The sequence below is a fragment of the Lepidochelys kempii genome, chromosome 3, assembly GCF_965140285.1.
Source record: "Lepidochelys kempii isolate rLepKem1 chromosome 3, rLepKem1.hap1, whole genome shotgun sequence".
In the NCBI taxonomy this organism is placed as follows: Eukaryota; Metazoa; Chordata; order Testudines; family Cheloniidae; genus Lepidochelys; species Lepidochelys kempii.
In genome coordinates, this window is record NC_136382.1 from 196,949,551 (window position 1) to 196,976,954 (window position 27,404).

The following is a 27,404-nucleotide window of genomic DNA, read 5'->3' on the forward strand; positions in this document are numbered from 1 at the left end:
GTTTAAAATCTTTTTGGCCTTAACTTCTGCATGATTTAAATAAATGGGTGTCAGATCTTTGGTTTTAGCAATAAAAAAAAAAAGATTATTAATTTCCTTGACCCGAAAGTGGTGTGGAACTTTTAAGCAGGGATCACATTTCACATTTGCGTGAATTTGTGTAAATCAAAAACGTCACGTTATTGAAGATCTGTATTTGACTTCATGCATTATTTGGTAATTCACTGCCATAAATGTATACATTGCTACTTAAACAACTAACGTCTGTACTAGATTTGGTGATATTATTCCAAGATGCCTAATTTCTAAATCTCTCACAGAACTTTTAACCAAGGCCTGGACAGACTGGAATCAGTTTATAAATAGCAATTTTTAAAAAACAGAAACAAATGGAATCATCTTCTTCATTTTCTTTTTTTCCCATTTATTGTTTGGTTTTATCTTATTCTAGAGATCTTTCGCTCTGGCCTTGTTTTCTGTGAATATACTGGGTGGGGGGAGGGGCACACTTGTTTCTGAAACTGGCAAAATTCACAGAACCAAAAAAATATTATAAGAACTTTTCCTAATCTAGAATCTAACTCCATCTCTGCCCACATAGCTTATTCTTTGCTAATTTCTTGCTTGGTATATCTTAGCAGTTGGAAGTATCTCACACTGGGCACCATATGCTTCACAATAACTTTAAAAGTAGGTGTCAGTTAATTAGCATTTTTCTCTGAAGTAAAAATACATTTGGTAGACAATATTACATAGCACCCCTCTCCACAGCAATGTAACCAGTCTGATTGTTTGCATGATGGCTAAATCCAAGGCTCTTTGCTAAATGACAATTACAGATCTGATTCTGAAATTATTTAGTTGCACAAGATTGGATAATGTCTAATCACTCTCCATTGCACTAATCTTGTGCATGCTTACATCCAGAGGACTCCAAAGGAACATTTTTGAACCCATATGCTTCCCTTGCATGGTCTCTGTCCCTCTTTTAACAGAACCATATCTGCATTTCATAAAAAGAAGGCAAATTTAAGATTGGAGCATGCCTGAAGTCCAAGCCAACTGCTCTCTAGCCAGACTGTAAGGGCTTGTAGCTGTCAATCAAGCCACCAGTCTACCCCGCCTCCCTCATTAGGAAAGTAAACAATGAAAAGAAGGAGAAGTAGATGATGAGGGAGATAGCAGAACAATTGAAGAGCAGGAGGGAAACAGGACACCAGCTTAAAAATGTCCATAACCACCGACTCAAGCAGTGTCCTCCCCTCTGTGCACTTTCCAAAAAATAGAGGAAAGAGAGTGTGCAATCCTTTTGGATTTCTCTCTTCTCTCTCTATTGCCCTGGGCAATCATGTTAAAACTCACATGGCTGGTGCTTATTCAGATAAACCTAACAATGCACACCAATGGTTACCATGTGAATCTTCACAAACCACACAAGAATGTGCTGGTTCAAATCCCCCTGACCTCCCTCCAAAGCAAAATTTATTCAAGACAGCAAACTGCTCAGAAGCTTTATGAAAGCAAGTGGTGCTAGAGGGAATTCAGTCTTGTATTTACAAATTAAAAATTAGATGCATCATCATGCAATAAAGGTTAGAACAGCAGCAAAAAGCCAGGAATGTGTAACCACTTTTATCGTTCTCTTGCCTTCTGTCTGTGGACATGTATCCATAAACCAACATAGGTGTACATGCATATACGGACATGCACACACAGAAAATACAAACAGATGTGTATATATACATTTGACATAAGCAAATGTACATAATAGCGTTTCATAAATGAGCAAGAACTTGATATAGTGACACTTTGTCCCCTTCCAACACATTTACATGGCAGGAGACCTGCAGATGGTTCTCATTGCTATTTTTAAATGGGCTGTTTCTGATCCCTCATACTTATGGAAGCTAATTTTCCAGGTGGTAACCAAATCAATTTGTCTTGTAATTTATCGTCCTCACCTTCAGCCCAGCCCAAACATGGTGCCCCCCAAAGCTGTCTTTTAGTTGCTAATGTAGAACATACTCTCTTGATTTCCATTGATATTTGCCCTTTCCTAGTCTGGCATGTTACAGGACGTGCTGCTTCAGTTCAACTTGTTAAAAAATCCTGCCTGCTATGGCTCGAACTCAGAACAGGCTCTTCGTGAAATCACATGGTATTACATGTAAAAATTAAGTGCCAGCTTAAGTGATTTCAACTCACTGAAACAAACCAGGCTCACAAGTGTATGTCATACGTCAGTGATCTGACTAGAAACAAGGAAAAAAAGACGTAGTTCAAAATTCCCTGCCTGTTCACATGCCCTCCAAACCGTGTACAACTTCGAGCCACACTACCCGTGCTTCTCACTACAATCTTGCTGATCTCAAGGTTTCTCCAATATTTTGACACCTGAAGAGCCTGATAAATTAAGGAAGGATCTGAAAAGCACCATTTCTACATGGGTTTGAGCTATCTAATACTTTGCAGTTTTGTCTTGGTTGGCAGTTTCAGCTTTTTAAAACACTCTCATTTTTCTGAATGTTAGAAGCAATTTTCTGTAACATCTTATGTGTGCAGACAGGAGCCAAAATATTTTAGAATTATATTAGAACTGGAGGTTTGGTATGAACTACTTTTTCCTCTGTAACATTCCTACCTATAGATATTGATATAGTAGACACAGCTCACAGCAATGTATGGTAAATAACGTCTTACGGGACACTCAGACCTAGAATGAAACCGATTTTTGTTGTTGCTGTTGTTACAGTAGATAGTAGTGTTGTTTGTGAGGATGCCATGCAAAGGTTCATTAGCACAAGTACACAATTGCTTTGTTGAGTTAGCTTAATTAACTTGTATACATTTCTTCGGAAAGGAGAAAAACTTAATTTCCCTCTTAGAAGTGCAGACAAATAAATATCAGTTTGTTAGGAAGGGAGGAGTTTTTGGACAATATTTGGTCAATATTTATTTTATATAATATTAAACTAGGAGCTTGTTTTACACAGTAAAATATCCGACTGAACATACCTCCCCCAGTAAAACAGCTTTCAGAGAGAACACAAATGTCAATATATTTAAAAAGCAACAGCATGCAAGTTTGGCTTCTACCTGTTGTAAATTTTAAGACAGGATTATCTAGCACACGTGTTATATATAGTTACCAGCACTGACTACAGCTTTGGGAAACTACAATATAGACTGTGATTAATGTGAAGATTCCAGAATAATACTGTTATAAAAGCTACACTCTGGATAAAAATAGGAGAAAGCTCTGATGCTGTATATGAGCTAAAAGGACCCCATGCAGTCTCTTGCATTGTGCAGTTTCAAATTACATAGTTTGTTAAATTCAGAATGAAATCCAAATGTTTTCAATTATTCATCTGCGTGGAGTTTACATTGTCTTCATTTTAGTTGCTTAAACTGATAATTACTTTGAGACAACAGGCAGACTATTCCAATAGAAACACTGTAATAGAAACGGTCTAAAGTTCTTCTAGTAAAACCTTCAACCTTGCCACTATAATAAATAAGCCTAGCACTTGGATGAAAATTAACACTAGTTTTGTAAAGAGCACATTGGGGGATTGCAGTCAAGTCTTATCTTTAGTTCCAGTCAACTAGCAATCCTGAAAGAGTTTGCATCATCATCAGAGCAGGCCATTTGATAGGATTCTACTGCTGAACCTAATCAATCTATGGAATACTGTGGCTGTGCTGTGTAACAAAGCTAAAATAGATTTACAAATGGGGTTTTAGGGGATAAGCTCCTCCACAGGATTACATATTGATTTTAAATATAAAAAGCTTATCATATAAACCATAACTACAAAAATAGTGAACCTATGCATAAATCCTTTTAGAAGAGCACCCACTTCAAACTATAAGCCAAGAATAAATCAAGATGTACAAAATCCTAAAGAAGATCCATTTCTTGGGCAGAAAATGAACACACTACCCCAAGGTGTGGAAAAATGAACTTATCTTTTCTAAGGAGGCATTAAATCTGGGGGAAAAAGGGGAAGGTAACTGAAGTGTGTTTAAGTCTAAGGTATCCTGCTACTCAGCTTTGGATGCAGAAAAATCCAAGCTCTGAAATGCGTACCTTGTTTACGTGAGACAAACACATGCCGTGTGTTCTCATTTGCCCATGCTAAAACAAACCAAGTAGGGGATATATCCTTCAGCGTATTATGATTCTTTAGAACTATTTCAGACCCTTCTCCGGATGAGCATTTTCAGCAGCAAATTCACTTGTAACGATATGAATAGCTTGTTGCTATAAGCAGCCAGTACTTTACTCTCCTTTTCTTATCTCTGCTGCTAAATGGGGAAAAAAAAGTATTCCTCTTTTTACCGCTGTTGGCCATTCATGTGTTCTGTGTGAAGTGCTTTTAACACTCCAAAAGGCTATTCAACTGCATATGCATCCATTTTAACAGTTGGCTAAGAGGACACTGTCTCCACATCACTGAACACTATAACGGTCAGCACCTCTAAACTACAGTACTGCCCACACACTGCTCAGACTAGCAGGGCAGGCCGATGGCCAATAAACTGCCTTTATCTACAATCAGCAGGCTGCTACCTTTTGCAAGTCTCTTTTTCCCCTGTCATCAACTAGCTAAGTAAATTGTTTGATAGATTTTTAAACAGCAGAGTCACGGGTGGAAGAGTTAGAGCAATTCACCAAAACAGTAATTATCACCTCTCAAAGACTTGTTTTTTAAAGTACCAGTATGAATCAGAACATTGCTACTAACAATCACTTTAAATAAACAAACATACCAACAGAAACCACCCTGCTATTTTTTAGTGTCCATATGTTTTGGAGTGGGAATATCTGTACACGTGTTAGATTTGTCCTTTCACATCTTTTATATGGCACCAACTGTTCATTAGCCTCTCTGATACATACTGCCTTGAACTCCTCATTTAGCCTATTTAACTTTCTAATTTCTTCTACAGTCAACCTTACTACACAGATCCGTTTTGTGTTATTTTAAAAATCTCTTAATTAATATTTGAAATCAAGCATAAATCAGACACGAAAAGCTTGAAAGCACCTACATATACACCCAGAGTCCATTTTTCAAAACTATATTTCAGCATCTTGTAACATACTTATAGCCTCAATCATCGTATCTGGATAACTCCTTCTTTAAAAAGTTCCTAAGAGAACAATAATCTTAATACAATTCAAAATTTTAAAACATAATAAGAGTAGTGTAAACAAACATATTGTTTTTCTTGAAAAATCCTGTATATTTCATCATTATTAACTTAACAAGTAGATCTGATCTTTCCGATGTCTGATGTTTTGCTATTTTTAATTTTATTTTATTAAGGTATATGTGTGATTTGTCATATTCTGTAAGGCATTCAAAGATCTTAGGTTTGAAGTGCCCACGATAAAAATAATTAAGGGACATTACTGTATAATTTATGCCCAATACTTATTTTTTGTTAAAAAGGATTTTAATCTGTTTTAAATATTTAATTTCTAATTAACTGTTACCTCAGTATACATTTTTGAACTCAGGTTTTATTCAAGAGTATGGTGCACTGAGCCTTACCCAAGAATATAGTAACAGACAGATAGATATGAAAAAGCTACCTGACAACCCATGTCTTTCTCCTACAAACTTATGCTTCCAGTGAAGTCTCCAAACTAATTAGAATTGATTTATTATGGATCAGGTACCTTATCAGGTGAAGAAAGAAATTACCATGGACAGTCAAAGGGCTAAGAGGTCAATATAGAATAGCAAAATCAATTTGCATTGATTAGACAAAAGGTCCATTTTACAGAGCCCAAAGGATTAACTTTTAAGCAAACATCTTTGAACTACAAGTCAGCATTTGTGACTGAGAGGTATACGTAGAGCAGCATTATAAAACACTTAAGATATTTAAATAACAATATAATGTAAGCAACAGTTTAAGCTATCTGGATATTTATATTTATTATGAATCCTCCTTAGGATTACTGTACAAATTCATTTAAAATCATTATGGAAAGTATGAAATTGTTTCACTTATCCCCATGTCAATCTTTCCATGAGTTTTCATTCAGGTAAGGTGACTAGACTCTAGAGAGCTACAGAGAATGAAGAAAATATGTGCAATGGATTGCACTAACCCTGATGTTCTGTGTGAGGAAATATTTACTTGACACGTGTATAATATGTTATCATGAAGACTGAAGAGATTTGTTTCCACAGTGGAAATATTGCTATAAAAATATTTAAAATGTAGAAATAAGGAATCTCATGTATGTGAGTCATCCCTTTATGATAAGCAACATCACTGCATCAAAACTAAAATTACTTTGGTGTAACAAAAACAATAAATAAAATGTAAAAATACATTGTGCTTCCCCCCCCCGCCAATGCTTTTTCAAATATATTTTAGTTTCTGATCATGTTTCTGATCTTGCTTTCTGAATCCAATGCTTGAAACAATTTCTTTGCATATAATTTATGGATATGAGTAAAGACCTACAGTATCTATTGCACACTATAATTTTGAATTATGGGATAGCTGACTCCATTCTCAGGTGGGCCTTCTTATTGGTCTTCCTGTTAAGTAATTTCATTTGTTAATATTGCTTACCTTCGATAGCAAGCATTGCTCTTAACTCTCGGTTCAGCAGTTCGTACCGCCTTTCTAGGTCATGTTCTTTTTCCCTAGGCAAGTTGCAAAAGTTCATCAATATGTTAATTACTAAATCATTAAACACTTAAAAGAACCTTTAACTTACATTGATTTTAGGACTCATAACTGACTTTTCTCTTCAACTTTAAGCTACTCCAAACAAATGATACACAAACTTAAAACCGTCCTCAGGTAGAATATTCAGTAATGATGCTTTTTTCCTTTTCTGTAACGTCTGTTTTTCTGGATTTAGTTTAACTTCCTTGTACTATTGTACATAATTAGTAAATATTCATCCTTGGAGCAGCTGTTGTGCTATGTCCTAAGTATAACATATTCTCTCCTATCTAAAGAACAAATTCCAGATTCAAACAATTCACCAAGATAGTATGAACACTTAAAGTATTATCCCATGTAAATTCTGACCTAACGAATACAGAAAATTAGACCCAGGATTAGAGAGCTTAATATTTTAAGGTGGAATCTTCTATCAAGTTCAGACATAGAAAGAAATTCGTAAACGTACAACTCATTTCACTATGTTATAAAGGAAGCATGCATATATCTACACTAGGTGGCATACTAAAAGAAAATCATCAGTAAACTGAGAAAAACTAAACAAGAAATGACGACCTCAACAGGCCAAATGCCAGTCTAATAATGAATGGTATTTATGCTTTCTCTCATCCTCTATGCTCCTAATAACTGTGCCAGTTTTGCCCGTTTCTGAAGAAGGTTTACATGTCTTTATTACACAAAACTTGCTCTGCATTGTCTGTGGTAACATTGCTTCACGTGAGGTTCACTAATATGTTTTTTCCCACACTCCAACATTGCTAAACTAGTGAATGATCTAATATTACTGACTAGAGCAAATATCAACTTTAAATTAAAGTTTTCCCTGAAAATAAAATTTGTATGTTATATTTCAAGTACAATTCAAGTATATTTTCAAATTTCTAGAAAGTAATTTTATTCTACTGTTTTTGACTTTGAACATATAAATGCACTTGCTATTTCATATTTTTTCACAGCTCTCACTAATATTGCATCATTGCATGCTTTGCATTTTCATGTCTGAAATATGAGAAAAACAAATTACTTGATATGTACACAAATCACACATACTTTGCATCTTTGAGGAAAATTCTGAAGTCTAATGGAAATAAAGCAAAAAAGTTTAGCATCTATATTCTAAGTGAACATACTGATAAATCAACCTCTTGGAACAAGCTCAGCCATCCATACTTACAGAAGAGAAAGCTGATTCATTCTTCTTATCAAGGCATTTTTCTTATTAACCAACATGAACCATTCCTGCATCATAGCTTCTTCTTCTTCTGTGTTCCGTCCTATAAAATAAGCACATTTGTTATTTATGAGACTTTTCACAAGCTGGACAAGTATCAGTATCAGTTTTTGGAACATTTAGTATCAGTTTTTGGAACATGAGATCTCTCATGTTAATGGGCATTAAAAGGTAATTTTTCAAATGTGAACAATAACAAAAGATTAGACTTCAAGACCGGCAGCCTAACACTGTTGAACTATCACAAGTCAATCTTTTAAAGCTGATATTCTTCAGCATATATATTTTAGTGCCTCTTAATGTACTCATAGATCATATTAACACTAAGTACATTTGGAAGAAAAAGAGTTCTACCTTTAAACCCTCCCCAGAGATAATACGATTATACAAGAGGTGGAAAAACAACAAAACATTACGATGGGTGAAATTAACTGCATCCACAAAAACCCAGAGTATTCAGGCTCCACGTGGATGGAATGCACAGAGTAGCTGGGGAGGTGAAATCCCGCCCACAACCCTTGGCCAGTGTGCTGGGCTGCTGGCCAGCCTCCCTACCCTTATGGCTGCTATTTCAGATAGCTGACATAGCTTCTCCGCATTGGGGCCCTGATTCAGTCCTCACTGAAGTCAAAGGGAGTCTCTCCATTGATTTTAACAGGAATTGGATTGGGACTCAGTTGCCGAGGGTACTGGAGTCATGACATCTGCACAAATATACGCAGCCTCCATTTGTGGCAACCAATCAGCCCCTGTCTTTCTCAACATTAAGTGGAAGGAGAGACAAGTCTTTATATACATGTTACCGGCATGTAAATCTAATGAATTTTAACCTTAAGAAATGCATAATTTGGGAAGAAGCTTTGCCCAGTGGCTACAGTAAAAGAATAAAGTCAGAAATTCAGGGGTCTTTTTCCCAGCTCTGCCACTCTGTGACCTTGGGCCTGTATCTCACAGTTTCCCATTTCTAGTATGAGGATAACACCTACCTCATATGCGTGTTGAGGATTAATTCATTATGTTTGTAAAGTGCTTTAAAATCTTTGAGGAAAGATACTATATATGAGGGGAAGGTATCATTATATTAATATCCAGTAACGGGGCACTAGTTGTGGTGAGGAAGCTTGCTTACATCAGAAGCTGGTAATGTACCAAAAAACGCAGTGAGCTTTTGTTCTAAGAGGAAACCCCCAATTTTTGGGTGTTAACATTTGCATCACAGCTGATTCTTCAGCATCACGGCCTGTCTTACAAACATTCCCAAATCATACGCAAATGCTTGGAGCCAGATCTGTGCAAGGAGCTGCCCTTTTCCCATGGCTATTCCCCTGCTGCACGGAAAGGAAGGCCAGCTGCCTCCATGACACTGTTTGCCTTTCCCCCATGCAGCCCAATGGATCTGGAATCCACACAGGAAGAAGAGTGGACTAATCAGGGACAAGGCTGATGGGGACACATATTGGCTCCCTATGGCTCCATGTTGTTTAAACAGAAACGGTAATACAGACTGAGTTCTATTATCTTTTTCTCTGGGTACCTCCCTGTAACTTAAAAGTAGTTCCTTGTGAATGCTCCTGCACTGGAGCCAGGCTGGTCCGGTCCAGGGTTTGCTGGGGGCGGAAGGGCATGTCCCCTACCTCCCACAGATCCCTAGGGTGGGATGCCCCAGCAGTTTTTTCTTAGCAAAGAGGGGAAGTGTCAGTCTGTGGGAACAAAAGGGGAGTAACTTTGTCTTGTAGAGATTTCCTCCCTCAAAACCTCCTCTCCTGGGTTTTTCTGCAGGGCGGCATGAGGCCATCGCTGTACTGCATTTACAGTACTGTTTTACGGCTCAGAATTCCCTCTAGAGAGTTTTGAGACAATAAGGATGTTTTTCATAACAAATTAAAGATCAGAGGAATTGTCGCATTGGCCCAGCTAGTGGGGGTTCCTGCTGCAAGACTTAGACTGTACTCAATATATCCTTCCCCTGAACTGCACTGAGTCAGCTCACTTTCTTTTTATGGTGGGCAGGAGCATGGGGGATTACTTTCTTATCCCTACAAACAATCAATCTGTGCCCACCAGCATGAAATTTGATTCCCCCTTTAGCATGCAGGTAAAAAAATTCTAATAACTAGTTACACAGATGACAACATTTAATTGATTAATTCATTGTTTGTAAAGGGCTCTGGGATCTTTGGATGAAAGATGCTATCACAAATATATTACACCACAATACCATTCTAATGGATGAGTCTGCAAACCATTTTCAACAAACAGAAAATGGGGACAGAGAGACATTCAATGGAGCTTCACCAATTTAGACCAGCTACTAATGTAGATTTTCTCCTTCTAAAAGTAAAATGAAGTGAACGACAGCATATATTCAAATAAATCTAGGGAAAAGCTGTATTTGTCAATTTGGAGCCTAACGAAAACAGATTGCACATCTTCAATATTTTTATGCTTACATTTTATTGTATGAAGTAGTCACAGGTTTTTTTTAAAGTGAGTCAACAAAGTCTTTACTGTTTTACAGTATTTTTAATCTGTCTTTTAGGGCAGCTGTTTTTGTATTCCTTTTGGACCATGTGATGCCCTGACACTGGTCATGTGATATCGGCTGCGATAGGCACAAATCCCAGGGCAGCAACAAAAGAAGAAAGAGTAAAAAGAAAAAGCTGAGAAAAAGCTTGCAATTTGGAAAAAGGCCAATTGTAGCCCAGTGAAGGCCTTTTTGATCAGTGAAATGACACATGTGTGCAATATTAACAGCAATAGATTGGGGTATCTTATTTTTTTGACCAAGGGCTTTTAAATTCTTGTACATACAACTTAAATACGAGCAAGGTAAGATACATGACAACATAAATAATTTTAAAATTGCTACTCTCAAGCAACATAGTACTACTAGATAGTTTACTCAATTTCACACTGTTTTCTTCAATAGAGAGTGTATATAAAACACTTTCAGTGAAGAAAATTGAATGCTGAAATGCTGATGCAGCAGTGATATCTGAAAGTTAAATTTATACTTACTATTTCTAAATAAAAACAAAAACAAGGATTTTCCTCATCCACAACTAATTTCACACTTCCACTTAGTAAAACTGTTCAACTGCTATGTGTTTATTTTCCAAGTTCAAATGATTACTGAAATCATTCAAGTACAAATGTTTAAAAATTCAAAATGTGAAAATATCCGCTTTGCTCTCTGGAGAAACAATACAACACAGATTATTTAAATGAAGTGAAAAACATGTCCTAGAACAAATCGATACTGTGTGTGCAAACCCTTTATCTGAGCCAGTACAAGATGATGGAAATCTATAAATAGCCCACAGATCTTCAACTTAAAATTGTTTTTTTTCTATAATACATGCATTACACCATTGTTTTAATTTTTTTTAAGAAAAAAAATTCAAACCCTTTTAATGCTAGTAAGTTGGACCATTACATATTAATCCTGACTTTAATAACTGGTTAAAGACCCCTTCAGCTTTATAAGTAACAAAAAATATTAAAGCCTGTGATCACAGCGAGCTTTTCTCATTTCTCCTCTAACCATTTGTTATTTAATCCAATACTAGTAATCCAATTTGTCCATCAGACTTTTAAAGGGCAGAATGCAACTTCCCCAGCTTAGACACTTTTCAAAGTACAATATATTTTTCAAATGAATGCTGGATGTTTCATTTTTTCCCCAACTGTTCCTAGCTCTAATGTATGAGGAAAAAAAGAACAAGATGAACATTGTTCATACTGATTAAGTAAGAGCTCATTAAAGAGCTGTCAGTGCCGTACTTTGAATATGCATGAAGCATATAATCAGATCTAGTACCGTCACTAGAGGAGAATACGGTAAGTACAAAGGATTGATTTAATTACTTAGAGTGGGCTGTGGTGGTAAAGCAGTCTTGTTAGCGCAAAAAGAAAAGGAGGTTGTATTCTGGCACAGTTAAGAGAAAAAGGCAGTTTTAGCTTCTGCCACAATACCTAATATCAGGATAAAGCACTTTAGGTTGTAGCTTAAAATGAAGACTGTCAGTATTCTAAAAAGCCCAGAATTCATCTTATTTTGTTTAACCTCACCTGGTTAACTATCTAACAGAATGTATTCTTTGTAACACATAATTATGGCTATACCTTTTTATCCTATAGATACAATATAATGACTCCTGGAAAAAAGTCTTATTTTAACACTCTTTAGTGCTGCAAGCATCACACACATTCAAAATGCAGAGTAAGTGATGGAAAGATGCAACAAGAAAAACTAACATAACAGCCTTGTAATACCATATTTTATTAGTGGACAATCTGTGATGAGAATTTTTGGTAATGTTTTTCTAGTTTCTTTATTTTTTAAATCAAATTTCTGTTTTATTTCCCCCTAGGAATCAAGGAGAATTCTCTCACATCACCATATTCTTCTTTCATTGTTTGGCTTGAGTGGTGAAGGATGCATGTTCTATTCTTCTCTTCACTTGACATCTACCAGATCCCTCCTCAGTGATTAGGAATGATCACGATACCAAGATTGGAACAGTTAAGGCCCAAATTCCACCCTCAGAAACATACAGGCAATTCCCATTGACTTAAGTTTTGGTTCTGCAGTGCACTGTAATATCTCCTGAATGAGACTGAATAAAGGCTGTAGCAAAAAGTTCAATGATTTTGTCCAACAAGCCAGGATTTGGATGACCCTCTCTTCCCTCCCCCCATTACCCCCCCCGTCACCTTCCCCCCCCCCCCCCCGCCCTCCGCAAAATGGCTTACATCTTTTGGTTAATCTCATGCATCAAATTATAATTTCAATTGCTGCTATTTAATAATGATTGAGGCCTTTTTCTTCTTTCATCTGTACCATTTCTGAACTACAAATCCATTACAATTTTTGGAGGACAGTGCAAATGAATAAGCAGTATACTTTTATGTTGTAGAACTTGAACATGGGTTTATAAAATATCATTTCCATTAAATACTACAGGGGTTACTCATGGGTAACTCATATGCTGATTCCTTGTTAAACATTTTAATAAATAGTAGTCTGATAAATGGTTAGGCTGAATCAATTTGAAAGCACCAGTTTTTCCCTGCTAAACAAACAAACAAACAAAATCCCAAACCAAACACTTCAATATCATCCAGTGAATAGCACATATATGTACCATGTAGCTTATAACCATTTAAACCTTTTGGGCAGTAAGACATTTAGATAAACCAAACATGGATTAACGTAGTATGACTGCACACTGCTAAGAAAACAGAGAAGAAAGTGCTACAAAACATTATGAGCACTACTTAAATGGGAGAAAAAGTAGCAACATGTAGGGGCAAGACTAGTTTACTGTGTAAATGGACGGACACACTACATCCTTTACACATTAAGCCATCATAAATTTGTCAAGACAAGCCACTAGACTAAAATAAAATATATTTAGAAATCCTCAAATTTAAATATATTTAGCTGCTTTGCAAAAATTAATTACAACTCACAAAAGATAACTAATAAAAAGTTTCTACCATCGTCCAAAACCAGCACATTCAGTCTGGCGAGAAATAGCAGGTTTACGGAAATTATTAGGTATGCTGCCTTAAGCGCAATTGTTTTTACATTTTATTTGTACTGCATACTCTGTGTGTTACGTTGTAATAGTTAAACACAGAAAACGCCACGTCTACCCATTTACTTCAACAGAACACCATGAAAAAGAACTACTTAAGACACAGCCCATTCTTCAGCCATTTGCTGATGTTTACACACAGTTTTAAAAAGAATAGAAGAAGCTTTCTTCACTCAACACACTTGGGTGAAGAGGCCAGCAGGAGAATGCCAGCATATGTGAACGAGAGCAAGTCCAGTAATGAAAAAACTGGCCAACTTCCCTCCACTGCTATTTATGGAGACATAGTAGTTATTTGAGAGTGTTTACATGACCACCAGATAGTCCTACAAAGGTTGGTCAATGCCTGAAGTTTCACATATTTTATCCTGAAATTCATTTGAAAATATGTCTTATTTGCCTGCTTAAACAGTTTCATTTATCCTGTCAAGATTAGGGGCGCATAAAAACTCTCATATGAAGAGAGATTGGAAAGATTGGGATTGTTTACCTCACAGGGGAGACGAATAAAAGGAAATGTGATAAAAGTATACAAAATAATGAAAGGTGTAGAGAAGGTAGCAGAAAGGGCTAAATTAACAAATATTATTTGCAAGGAATAATAAGACAAGGTCTAACAGGAGCTTAGAATTGGCTACCTGTGTCCAAACAGACTTAGAATTGCGGTCAAAATTTTGAAAAGAGACTAGTGATTCTGGATGCTAAACTTGAGACACCTTAAAAGAGCCCGATTTTCAGAGATCTGGTGCTCAGCACTTTCTGAAAATCAGGCTCCTTCATGGGGTCTCAATTTGGATTATCAAAATCTGAGGCCCCCTCTCCCCCAATTACTAATTACTTTTGAAAATCTTGGCCAAATATGGCTTATTTACTAGGAAGTCTCTTTCTCATTATGATAAATGTTTTTGTGTGGATTACTATAAAAGAAAAAAATGTCAAGGGAACCTGAGAAACTAACTAGTACAAAGGTATTGTTGGACATGGCTAGGCGATAGGTAAAGGCATAGGTCAGTCTGTTAAATATCTACTGCTAGTGGATGCTGTAAGCACAGGAGAAAGGTAGAGCATTTCTGATGCCTTAGTAAAATAGGGAGTTATATTTCATTCAGGTAAGCAGACTAAGAAGTTATGTATATGACTCAATTGGAAACTAGAAATGAAAGACACAATTGTCAGCTACCACTGGAGGACAACTGAGGGCGTCAGCTGGAAACACTACACCTCATAATTTTGCTTAAAATATTTTTATGACATTTTGAGTTTCAAAATGGAAAAACAAAACAAAAAAAATTGTGCTTTTTCCATAAAACTTAATTATTGCAAAAAGCTCCCCAAGTCTGGAGTTAACGTGCTGGTCCATCATAGCTTCCACAACCAGTAGCTTAGAATCAAGATGCTCAGCTCTCTACATAGAAACCCCTGCCTCCTTTCCCCAGATGAGAACTGCCTTACTTACTCCAAACTAACCTAATTCACTATGAAATGTTCAAAAATAGCCATCAACAGATAAACAGGATGGGTTGCAGTTTGGGGTCAAACCTTTTGAAGAGCAGTTTTCAAGTAAGGAAACAAAGTTCTCTTGCTTCTCATGGATTTCCTAGTTTGAACTAGTTGGGAAAGCACTGAAGGCAAGTTAGGCCAGGAGTGCTGGAACAATTTGCATAGTGAAGGTGCTGAGAGCCACTGAACCAAACTGCAATCCCTGTATATAATGGAAACCACTTCAAGCCAGGAGATCCTTCTGCACCCCTGGTTCCAGCACCTATGAGTTAGGCAGAGGCATTCTCTGACAAATGTACTCTGGACACACTGTTTGAATGCAGCTTCTAAAGAGACACTGATATACACACAATAATATCTAGTAAAGGTAGCCAAGGATCTCCAGGCAGAGTTAATTTACTGTGTTCTGTCTGACTTTATTTCATCCCAGGAAAGCACAATAATGTTAGTGAAATGGGCCTCAACCCTCAGAAGACCAGCAATGTGTATTTCTTTATGGCAGGAACATATCTAACTAGTTTAACATCAATCAGGAAACCTTCTGTAATTTCTTAGTCAGCAAAAACAAAACATACGAAGAGCCTTATTGAAACTTTTGAGAACTGTGTTAATACAACTTCAAGGCACTGACCACATCTAATAAATGCCAGGATTTCTCTTTAGAGAGATGAGGTAGAGGAGGTAATATCTTTTATTGGACCAACTTCTACTGGTGAGAGAGAGACACTTTTGAGCTCATACAGAGCTCTTGTACAACACTAAATCCAAGCCTTCTCCTTGTCTGAAATGAAATTGGTACAAAAGGACAAAAGGCTAGTGACCTGTTATCTCTGCAACCTAGAGTTATTTTGGGTCTGAAACTGGGAACCATCCAGAGTGTAACTATCATTATGAAAGATAATAAAAGCGAAATTGCATGAAAGGGCATTGATTTTCTCCACTCTACATGCTGATGTAATGACCACCAGAAAATTATCTTAATAGAAAGCCAGTAGAAACAGAATGCATGGGCTTGAACAAGAGGCTACACATTTTATGAAGGATCATATTGAAGACTCAAGTGGCAATCACTGACCAAGAACCAGGAGGACAGACTGTTTATGATTCCTGAATGAAGATGGCAGGAGGTGAGATTCAATTGAAGACAGTTGGACAGAATCCTGTAGGGGGGTGACACTTTTTAACTTTAGGATACAAAGTAAAATATACTCCGGCAGGAATTCTATCAGTCAGTAGGTCTGGTATTGCTGGAAATAACAGACTCAAGAATTCACAGTACCATGACCAAGGTCCAAAATCCAGAAGGATCATGATTAGATATGCTCTGGCCATTTTCAGTTTCTGCAATCTCTTGGTATTTAAGAAGAAATAAGGACTGGTAGAAAAAGTATGTCAGATCACTGTCCAGATTGCAGGAAAAATTAATCCATAGTCCATCTCCTGGGATCCTTGAACCTGCTGCAAAAACATGGGAAGTTTCATATTTGTTGCTGTTCCCTAGCAATAGCAGATTGTCTGGTGAATTTGGAACTGCAGGGACCACTCACTTGGAAGAAACTGCTGGCAGTTGAACTACGTTGCTTGCGGATTGAGAAGTCACATTGGATGGCTTGCTCTGAGTGACAGTAAGTGCTGTTTTGCCTACTGCTGATTTGCAGACCAGAGTTCTTCTCCCTGCCCTACTTGGTTGTTTATCCATTAATTTAAGGTTAAATGTGGTCCTGAAGTGATAGAACGGCTAGTCTTAGAGCCCTCATGGCAATGTCTACTGCTCTAGTATGAAGCACACTACCCTGATGTTTACCAGTTGTTGCTTTATTTCCCTCATGACAACTTTTTCTGAGGCTGAGAAGGAATAGGGGATGGTACAAACTCTGATGTTTTAGGTAGAGAAGATAGTCAAATACAAGATTCAAGGGTGCATGCTCTGAGGATATGCCTTTCTGAGAGGACCAAAATGGAGAAGTGCTTCTATTTAGCTAGGTAACGGCCCCTAGCTGAGGGTTTTCTACTACTGAGAAGCACTTTCTGGACATCCTCAGAACAGGATGTCTCCAAAGGCATTAATCATGGAAGCATCCTCACTGTCAGGTGGAGGGCTTGCTGGTTGGGATGGAGCAGGTGGCCATGGTCCTGAGAAATCACATCTGGATCCAGCGGGAGAGACAGTGGAGGTTTGATTGACAAGGTCAGTGGGGTCGAATACTAGTGTTGTGAGGGCCACACTGGTGCTATCAGGATGAGATGAGCATTGTCTTGTTTGATTTTGAACAAAACTCTGGTGGCAAGGGAATCAGAGGGAAAGCATACAGGATGGGGTTCTTTCAGGGTAGCAGAAAGCATCTGTCAATGAGCCTGGGCAGAGAGCTCCCTGGGAACAGAGCTGGTGGCATTTTCTGTCAGACTTTGTTGCAAACAGGTCCACCTGGCAAGTGAGTCCCCAGATCTGGAAGATAGATCTGGCAACGTTCAGGCATAAAGACCACTCATGGTGATTGGAGAAGGTCTTGCTCAGTCGATCTGCCAACATGTTCCACTTCTCTGGAAGGTAAGCAGCACTGCGATGAATTGAATTGGTTCTGCAAAAGTCCCAGAAGTGAATTGCCTCCTGGTCTAATTAGGTCAACTGGGCTCCTCCCTTTCTGTGTGTGTAAAATACAGTAGTAACGGAGTTATCTGTTCAAATTAACAAGTTATTTCCTACTAAAGCTGAACAGGCTAGTTTTACAGCTCTCAATTCCCTAACATTTATATGAGCCATTAGATCCTGAGACAACCAAAGAACTTGAGTCTGCAAGGACCCCATATGCCCCCCCCAACTCAGAGCTAATATGTCTGTGAACAGAGTGAGGGTTGATGTGGATGAGGATAAAGAGGTGAGTGGTGGGGATAAAGAAGACCCACACACACACTTTCAGAGGGTACATCCACTAATCCAGAGATGTCAAAACTAGCATTGACACTTGAACAACCTTGTGCAAATGATGACAACTTGGGGCATACACTGATGCTAGCCATGCCTGAGATGCAGCCTGTAATGCTGAACCACATAGATACATGCTGCCATGTGACCCAGGAGGCTGCAACAGCTGTGTGCCATGGGGAGAGGATATGCTTTCTGTCACACCACTAAGCCTGGCAGTGTTTTGAACTTGGATTGTGATAGCAAGGCCTTGGCTTTTGTGGTGTCTAAAAATGCTCAAATAAACTATCCTCAGTGATTTGTCCCAATTTACTAGGACCCCAGTGCATCGATTGTGGACAAGATGGTGGATGCACTGGCTAACATCTGAGCCTCGAACCGATGTTTGACCAACCAGTCGTCCAGGTACAGGAATACATGGACTCCTGATTTTCATAGATGTGCTGCAAATACCGCCATGCACTTCAATAACAGCTGATGAGTCATCGAGAGACCAAATGGAAGCTCATAATGTGACCCATTTGCCAAAAATCTGAGAAACTTCCGATGGTTATGTCGTATTGCAACACGGACATAAGCGCCCTTTAAATCAAGGGCAGCATACCAGTCTTCTTGTTCCAGGAAGGGAATAATCAAGGCTAGGGTAACCACATGGAGCATGATTTTCTTCAGGAGTTTGTACAACTTTCTTAGATTTAAAATAGGCCTGTGACCTCCTTTTGCTTTGGGGATAAGGAAGTAGTGGAAATAGAAACCTTTCCCCTTGAAGCCCAATGAGACTTCCTGTGTGGCCCCTGCTTGAAGGAATGACTGTTGATGGATTATTTCATGGGAGCGGTCCCTGAAAGGGTCAGGAAGGACGGCATGTAGGAGGGGCAGAAATGAACTGGAGGGCATATTCCAGTTCCACTGTGCTTAAGACCCACCAATCCAATGTTACATGGGCCCAAGCACTTAGGAAGCAGGATAAGTGATTTGTAAACAAAAGGTGGGAAATAGATGAATTACAGTCCCTGGTACACTGCCCTCCACCAGTGTATCAAAACGCCTGTTTGGATGAGGCGGCTAGATGGGAAAAGCTCACTGGTGCTGAAGAGGAAGGCGGAGAATGTCATCTCCTATTACCTTTCTCCTCAGCAGATCTTCAGACTGGGGAGTAAAACCCTGGTGTCTGTATGGTAGCTGTGGATGGAACTGTTTCCTTTTTGTTGTCAGAGTACAGATACCAAGAGATTTTAACGTCACCGTGGAATCTTTTAGATTATGGAGAATTATTGTCTATCTTATCCGAAAACAAAGAGGGACCTTTGAAAGCGAGGTCCTGGACTGGTCTGCTAGACTTCTCAGGAGAGCCCACAAACACCTTCTCACAGAAATGGCAGATGCCATGGTTTGAGCCGTTGTGTTTACACCATCTAAACTGTCCTGGAGTTCAGATCAAGGCAACTAGCTTCCCCTCATCCACCATTATTGCCAATTCCTGCCTACAGTCTTCTGGTAACTCATCTTGAAATTTTAAAATATTCTCCCAGAGGGTGAAATCATAGTGGCTCAGGAGTGCTGTTGGTTTACAACCCTGAGCTGCAGATGCTCTGTGGAATAAAGTTTGCATCCAAACAAGTCCAGCCTCTTTGAATCTTTGCCTTTTGGCATGGATGGTTGGTGTCCTTGTCGCTCCCATCCATTACAAGCTGCCACCATCAAGGAAGAACCAGTTGGGACTGGTAGCCTGAGCCCAGGGAAGGCAGCACTGGGGATATCATTGGAGAATTCCCGTTCAACTGCATCAGCCTGCAGAAGCTTGAGAGGTAATGGTACTGTGAGTTCCTGACAGCATGAGGTAGGTGCCACAAGCATCAGTACGGACTGTAAACCTTTCACACCAGGAATACTGGTACCAAGAGGCTAAGCATGCCCCCTGTCTCCAGGGTGGTTGGGAGTAAAAAAGACTGATGGCTCTGGTATAGAGATCTTTCAGGGGATGCCCTTGACGGACCTGGCACAGGCCCCAGGGGCAGGGATCCCTTCTTCTTAGCTGAAGAGTGCTTCCGAGAGACTTTCCCCCAAATGTATTGTAAAGTCTCTGCCTCTACTTGGCTCCAGCACTGACACAGGTCAGCGAGGGACTGAGCCTGAGGAGAGTCTAAGCCTTTTCTTCAGTGCTGGCGAAGGGGACTGAGGAGCTGCAGATATCTCTGGTACGTGAAGCCAATGAACTTGGGGTGCTCTCCATGTGAGATGAGTCTGATGGGGAGTGAAGTGCTGCTTCCATGAGCAAACATTTGAGCCTCATTGCTCTATCCTTCTTTGAGATAATCCCTTACAAATTTGTGACTGATGTGGGATTCTCCTAAAGATTTCAGGCAGGCCAGGTATGAGTCACTGACTGGCATGGCTTAGTGCAAGTCTGGCAGGACTTAAAACCTGGTGAGTGTGGCGTTGTTCCAGTATGTCTCCCCGTAACGAAAGATAAAAAACTAGTTCAGAAAAACCTAAGACTAATATGTATTGCTAAAACGAAAAAATTTAACTCACTAATTCCTAACAATAACAGGGTATATATACAAAGGAGCAACAGAATCACTTATGACAAGTCTGAGATCACTCCAACAACCATCGGTGGCGGTAAGAAGGAACTGAGGGAGGTTGGAGGCAGCCCCACCCCCGTATACCAGCATGCAGTGGCATGTGGTGAAAGAGGGCACTATTGCTGCCCTGACTAGTATCACGGAGGTAAAAAGTTCCCTGACAACTGTGCGTGAGGCACGCCCATACCTACAGCGGAATGGACACGTGCCAACACTTGCAGAAGAACTAACTTTTACCAAAGGGTTTTGTGCATCTATGCTTGCACTGAGTCCTGCTGATTTCCATGTGACTCAGTTAAGTTATCCAAGTTACACTTATATGCATTATTAGACACTGTCAGCTGGTGTAAAGCAGCCTTAATGTAAATGAGAATCAGACCCTTAAGTCTTCACGTTTATGTTACCCAGATTAAGGCTTGGTACCTGTCGAAATTTTACTCTTATATTTAGTATGCTATGGGTTAAAAAAGCAGCCATTGATCCATATGAGCGAGTTATCAATTATAATGCACTTTGAGAACATACATCTCATGAAATCCTTTATAGAACCGCTGATTTTAAAATAGCAGAAATTTACAGATGCACTTTTTTGTGGACTGTTATAAATTTACAACAAAATACCCAACACATTAATTGTTTTTCAGTTTCAAGGCCCTTCCTCCTCTGCCCCACAGTGTTTGATATTAGGTGAAATTCTTACAGATCAGTTCTCATTCCTAGAGTAATTTTGTATGGTAAAGTAAGAAAACAGAGAAGTTTATAAAAGAAATGCTAACAAACCCTTACCGATGGCAACCTAGCGCCACATCTGCAACATTCATGTATTCCAAATGTTTGGGAAGAGTTTTTCCCTTCCCCTATTTTATGATCAAAGATCAAAAGATGACATCACTTTTGAGGAATATATTTCTATTCTTCCTTTTTTGTAGCAACTATTGTTGCCATGCTGTTTTTGTTGTTGCTATAGTTTTATGTGTTCATTCAAATCTCCCACAATATGATTGGATACCTCCTTACAATCTCATTATTTGGCCAGGTTTCAATGTACCTAGAGTTAACTATGCTGAGCTAAGTAAAAATAATGCTGTATACTGCATGCATATCTGGCAAACTGATGTAGTAACTGCAGTGTTATTTATTTTTGCTGATTTAAGCAAGATATTAAAATATCAAAAGTTCATAATGTGTCTATCACTTAAGTAAACTACAGGTATCTCCTTACGTATATGCATGAATATTTGAAATTATTTGAATTATACTCTATTGGCCTTTTCTACTGCTTAGTTTCTATAAAAGGGCCTTGTTTTTGTTGTCATTCGTCATGCTGAGTAATATCTTACTCCACGATTAGAAACCACTGGGACTAATCACGGAATATTATATTACTCAGTGTGAGAAAGGGTGGTAGATCTTAAATCGTTCTGTGTGTTTTAAGCTGATTAATACTAAATAAGACCAAATAAGTATAATTTTGAAAACACTACTATGCAAATATAAAAAAGGGATACATCCTGTCTCACACACAAAGCGTGCATCCCTAGATTTGAACTTGCACAGATATGCAAATATATCCTACCCTAATGAACCATAAGGCAGCAGTGGAAGTGATTTTGGATGGAGTTGGGGTCTCTATCTCCCAAGTGAACTTGAATACTCATGATTATTTTCTCTTACCACTAACACTGTTGGCTAAAGATGTGTCATTACTTTTTTAGATTTTAATTATATTTAAAAGACAAAGCTTGTTTTAGGCAGTATGCTTTTTTTTTTTTTTTTAAATTACAAATCTGAATGATATAGACTGATAGACTAAGCATTCAGCAGTCGACAATACAAACTGGTAAATACAGCTTTGTAATCAGGTTTGTGAAGATATAGGACATTATTTTGGGGGATTTAGTTTTGATAATGAATCTATACACACATACCTCATCAAGGGCCCATTGAAAAATAGGACACTTCAAATGATTAATACAGCTAAAGGGGGCAGATAAGAGACCAATGACAAAATCACCTGGTAAAAAACGTAAAAGGTGTTGCATTAAAAGCCTTTTACTTTACATGTGAAACAATACTGAGAAACCTGTATTTTAGTACTTGTACTCAACAAGCACTCCTAACTGTGCCACGATGAGAACAGAAACCTCCTTTCTAATAATCTTGTGACAAAAGCTAAAAGACATCATCCTATTAACTAGTGATCTCAACTGCTAATGCAGAGTACTTCCTGGTGCCTTTTATGCAGAATACTGCTATTAAAAAACCACTAAACATTCACTGTGAACAACACAGAATCATTCATCTTTTATCAGCATCTCTTGTTAGAAGAATACGAGTGGGGCTGAAGGTGTCACTGATATTATGGAGTGGAAATTAATCAGAAATTTTTCTCATATTTTCCTCATCGCACTAATTTACTTTTGTACAAATTTCCCCCTGTTAAAAAGTTCATACCCAGCCCCCTGTTGTACTCTTTTAAGTTGAGAATATTCAACGAGTGCGTCAACTGAAAGGCACCAGGTCCCAACACAAAAAGCATTCGAAATTCTCATTTAGTTGTCTTTATTTTGCTAGCGCCATGTGGTCCTTGAAGATGTAGAAAACACGGGAAGCCGAGTAAAGATCAGAGCAAGCTCATTAGCATTCTGACAAAATTGGAGTGGTGGAGATGTATAGTTTGCCTAGTTTGTCATTTTGAAAGCTACCGGTGGTAAGCTTTCTATTTCATTGAGCTTTTGTCTTTTTTGGGGGTTTTCAACGCAGCAGGGTGTTTGTTAGCTTAGGTTTTCATAGTGCATTGTGGGAACCTTTCCTGCACATTCAGCCTATATAGTATCATTTTAGTTCGAGTCAATAAGTTTTTTTTTCTATTTATATTATAATAACCTATACTAATGTATAACCCTCGCCATGCTATCAGCACCCACCCAGCCAAACACCTGAATTGCAAAGTCAACCCCCCAACCCAAAACAAAACATGAAAACAGGTTATTATTTCTCTTCAAAAGACCAGATAAAAGGAAATTAATTTAAATTCTAATGTTTACAATAAACTAGAAATGAATTTGAGACAGATTCGGTTGATTAGAATTCAGAAGCATCTTTTTCACTGTATAAGTTCCCAATTCTATTTCAGAGACTCCTGAAGAAAAGATTGGTTTATGCTCCAGAATTATGTAAATAATGAATTACCTCTTAGAAGACGTAAAGAAGTTATTACTGTGGTCATTTGATTTTTTTTAAATATAAGGCTCACTTTGAAGGGCTAAAAGGGCTACATTAATGCTGCTATTCGACATGAACATTTCCAAGTTGCAATGAAATGGATAAAGGTCTTTTTGGATGCATTTATCTGCTAAATCCTTGTGGTTGCCCTCCTATCTTGGATGATGACCCAAAAGAATGTCAACAGCTCATTTCCCAGAAAGCTGGAAAGAGTCACTATGCAAGCCATAATCTACACATTCTCAAAGAACCATTTCAAACATTACATTTCACAAGCTGTTTAAAGTGATTTTTCTCTCATCTCTACTACCCTAACAGTACTTTTGACATCAGTACTTCTGAAATGATGGGTTAAACAAAGTTTAAACGTGACTTCAGTGCATGGCATCTACATTCTTATTTTCTCTCTCTCTCACACACACATACACACTCTCTATCTCTCACTTATATCTACACACATATTACAAAAATTTGGTCACATTACAAAAGGAACAAGTAAACAAGACAGATCCAAATATACTGAGCAACACTTAGAATGTTGTTTTTATTTTTTAATGTAATCCATTAAAAATGAGGGGACATAATTTTCACTATTGTATATATTCTCCTAGTTTATTAGATCAAAACTTGCCTTGAAAGGAGTTACTGATACTGGAAAATTTGCAGTGGATTATGGATTAAAGATGTGTGCTAATCTTAATTGAAAGGATCCAATTTATATAAAGTCTTAAAAAATTGCTTTGCCTTGTTAGATGTTCGGATAGCACCATTTTGTGTTTGTCAAAATAGCATCACAGCTGCATCAAACTCTTTCTTCTTATCAAGAAAACAAATGGCCTGACTATAAAGAGGATGTTATCTTAAAAAAAAAATAAAAAAAAAAATCCATCCACGCAGGTACATTTCTTGAGACTGTGAAAAGCTCTGAAATACCCAAATTACACTTTGGGTATGGACTGGCACAGCTGTTTTTTGTCCGTCATATTTGAATTCTAGTTTCCTTCCCAGCACACATGCAATACTGTGGCTTCATCAAAGACATTTTGTAATGTTAAAGTTATAGATGATAAAATATATCACAAAAATACCTCTTAGAAGTCAGAAGTAGGGCATTGTCTTTCATTATTTTAAGATCAGTCAAATATAGGATTCTGCCAACTTCAGGATTTCACCAAATCTCTTTCAAAACACTTTGCTACTTTCCAACCAGGTTCAAACCCATAACGAATTTAAATGAACTGGAGACTGTTCTATGCACTACCGTATGAACGACTGATTTATTTTCTATACTTTGCAATGTGCTTATGGCTGCAAAATTATTTATCTCCTTCACTGCATTCTCCTACCAAAGTTTCTTGAATAAGAATCGTCTGGGCCAGCCATATCAAATTAGAGGGCAGTCAGGAGTGTCTAAGTCCAGCTTTAAAACAAATATCATAACAATTAGTTAGCCATATGGAAAATAGGGTAAGTTTTCCTGAAAGCTTTTATACATTTTCTATCTTGAATTTCAACTTCATTAGAAACTATTTCTGACTTGTAAGCTGCAAGATTGCTAAATATCTACCGGCTAACCCACCATGAAAAAAGAGACTCTTTCTAACAGCAGAACTTTTCTAAGATGCAAATGAACAATAATCTAATTTCTAGAGTAAATTAAACGAAGGATTCATTCTAACATGTTCTCAAAGTCTCAGAAATTAAGTACCAGTTGAAACATACGTAACATATACACACACACGCTAACACAGTGTCCCCCATTATACCAAACTTACATCTTGAGAAGTGCTCACATTGTACTTATGTTTAGGTTCCTATGACTTAAAGGCCAGATGTTTCACAAATGACCAACAATTGGAGGTTAGAATAAATTAATGACTGATTTCTGAGCTTTGATGGAATTAAGCATACTTCTTTTCTCAATGTGCCATGTGAATGTTCTCCCGTTAAAACTTTTTTCTTTTTTTTTTTTGACAAGTGAGGCCACCCGGCAGAAAACAACTGATGCAAAACCCAGGAGTAATCCCTCTGTTTAGTTCAACACTGTGGTTAGCCTTAACACTGCCTCTATTATCCAATGGATTTAGAGAAACTTTCATTTATTTGTTGGCCTCAGTTTTCAACTTTGTTGCCTTCTTTAAAGAACCCAAGACCTATTCCTATGTAAATACATTTGCATACAGTCACAATGACACATTCTGGGATTCTGATTAAACTTGCACAGCTAGATAGCTGCTGTGTGCATATTTGTGATCTCTACATAAGTACTTTCACAAATACATACAAGAAAATGAAGCTGGATGTCAATTCTCTCTACAAGAGCCTCTGAAGTTTAAAGGAAACACATCGTTGCAAACTATGTTAAAATGCAAAGAGCAATCAGTATGAAAGAATATCAAATGCTGCCCATGGGACAGTAGTATAAGGATCATAAAATCTTTTTCATTTAGAAAGTGTGAAGATCTGACTTTCTCTTGACACACAGTATAATTTCTTTCCTTCTATATTGCTGTTGTTGTAGGGGCAACAGAACCACTGTTGTAAAATTACTATTTACAGCAATTTATTGTTTGCCTTTTTTTATCTTATCACTTGCTTTCATAAATAACGCCCTATAGTATAACGTACCATCTTGTTTCACCACTGTACATAATACAACCTTCTTACAGCCAAATCATACAGCTTTGGATTCAGTCATTCTTCTGAAACAGTGTAAGGATTCATATCTCTAAAATTCAGGTTTATAATCAATGCAATTTTTTCATTTCTCAATCCCCCCTGCCCCCCCCCGAACAACAATATTTTAAAGTTTTCTTTTTGTGGTAGAAGCATTATACGCTTCCTCTGCACAAATTAACTGCTTTCCTACTATGCAGCACTTGTAACAATAGGCCAGCCAATACAACGTAAGTTATTCTTGTTACATATATTTAAAGAGATATTTCACCTTATCCCAGGGAAACCGCAAACCCAGATCCAAGTCCTTTTTGAATGTGGGACCTTGTTTCACAGTAGGGATTCTTTTGTTAAAATAATCTTGAAATAGCTAGTGAATATAACATCTTCGAAGCATACTACAGCATTTTAAACCACACTACTGAACAGATTTAGGTGAACCAAAACATTCTATCAGTTTGAACTGAAATATATTGAATACTAGAAAATGTCCGATCAGACTGGAAATTTGCAAATGAAAAAACAGGTACTATTCCCAAAACAAATTTGATTTACTATTCATTTTCCTAATTATTGGTACTGAACATGTATGTTAAGGCTCCTCTGTTCCATGTAAATACCACATACAAAACTGATTTCTCTTGTTGGACTAAGTACATCAATACAAAAGCAAATGAACTACCAAAGTGCCCTAATTAACAATTTTGCAAGTGAATGCAGACATTAGTGCCACACTGCAGCCATTAAAGTCTATTCCATGCCATATCTATTCCTGTTAACATTTCAATAGGCCAATTAAATGACCTTTCCCCCCCTCAAACTCAATTAAGTTATTTGAACATCTATTGATAACTTACCATGTATTTATGCAAAATGTGTAAGCAAGAGATTCTATTTTCAATCCTAATGATGTTCTGAAGAAGAGAAAACTATCT

At 37.8% G+C, this 27,404-nt stretch overlaps 1 protein-coding gene across 12 annotated transcripts in view; it reads right to left on the reverse strand.

Annotated features, from left to right (window-relative positions):
- Positions 1–27,404, reverse strand: part of EHBP1 (EH domain binding protein 1) — a 402,075-nt gene that overhangs the window by 1,602 nt on the left and 373,069 nt on the right. For all 12 annotated transcript variants that reach the window (XM_078852347.1, XM_078852346.1, XM_073339539.2 and 9 more), the window contains 2 exons: positions 7,898–7,997; positions 6,604–6,677 (listed from right to left, as the gene is read on the reverse strand). In XM_078852347.1, the coding sequence (XP_078708473.1) occupies positions 6,604–6,677; positions 7,898–7,997 (174 nt within the window). The remainder of the gene's footprint in view (positions 1–6,603; positions 6,678–7,897; positions 7,998–27,404) is intronic.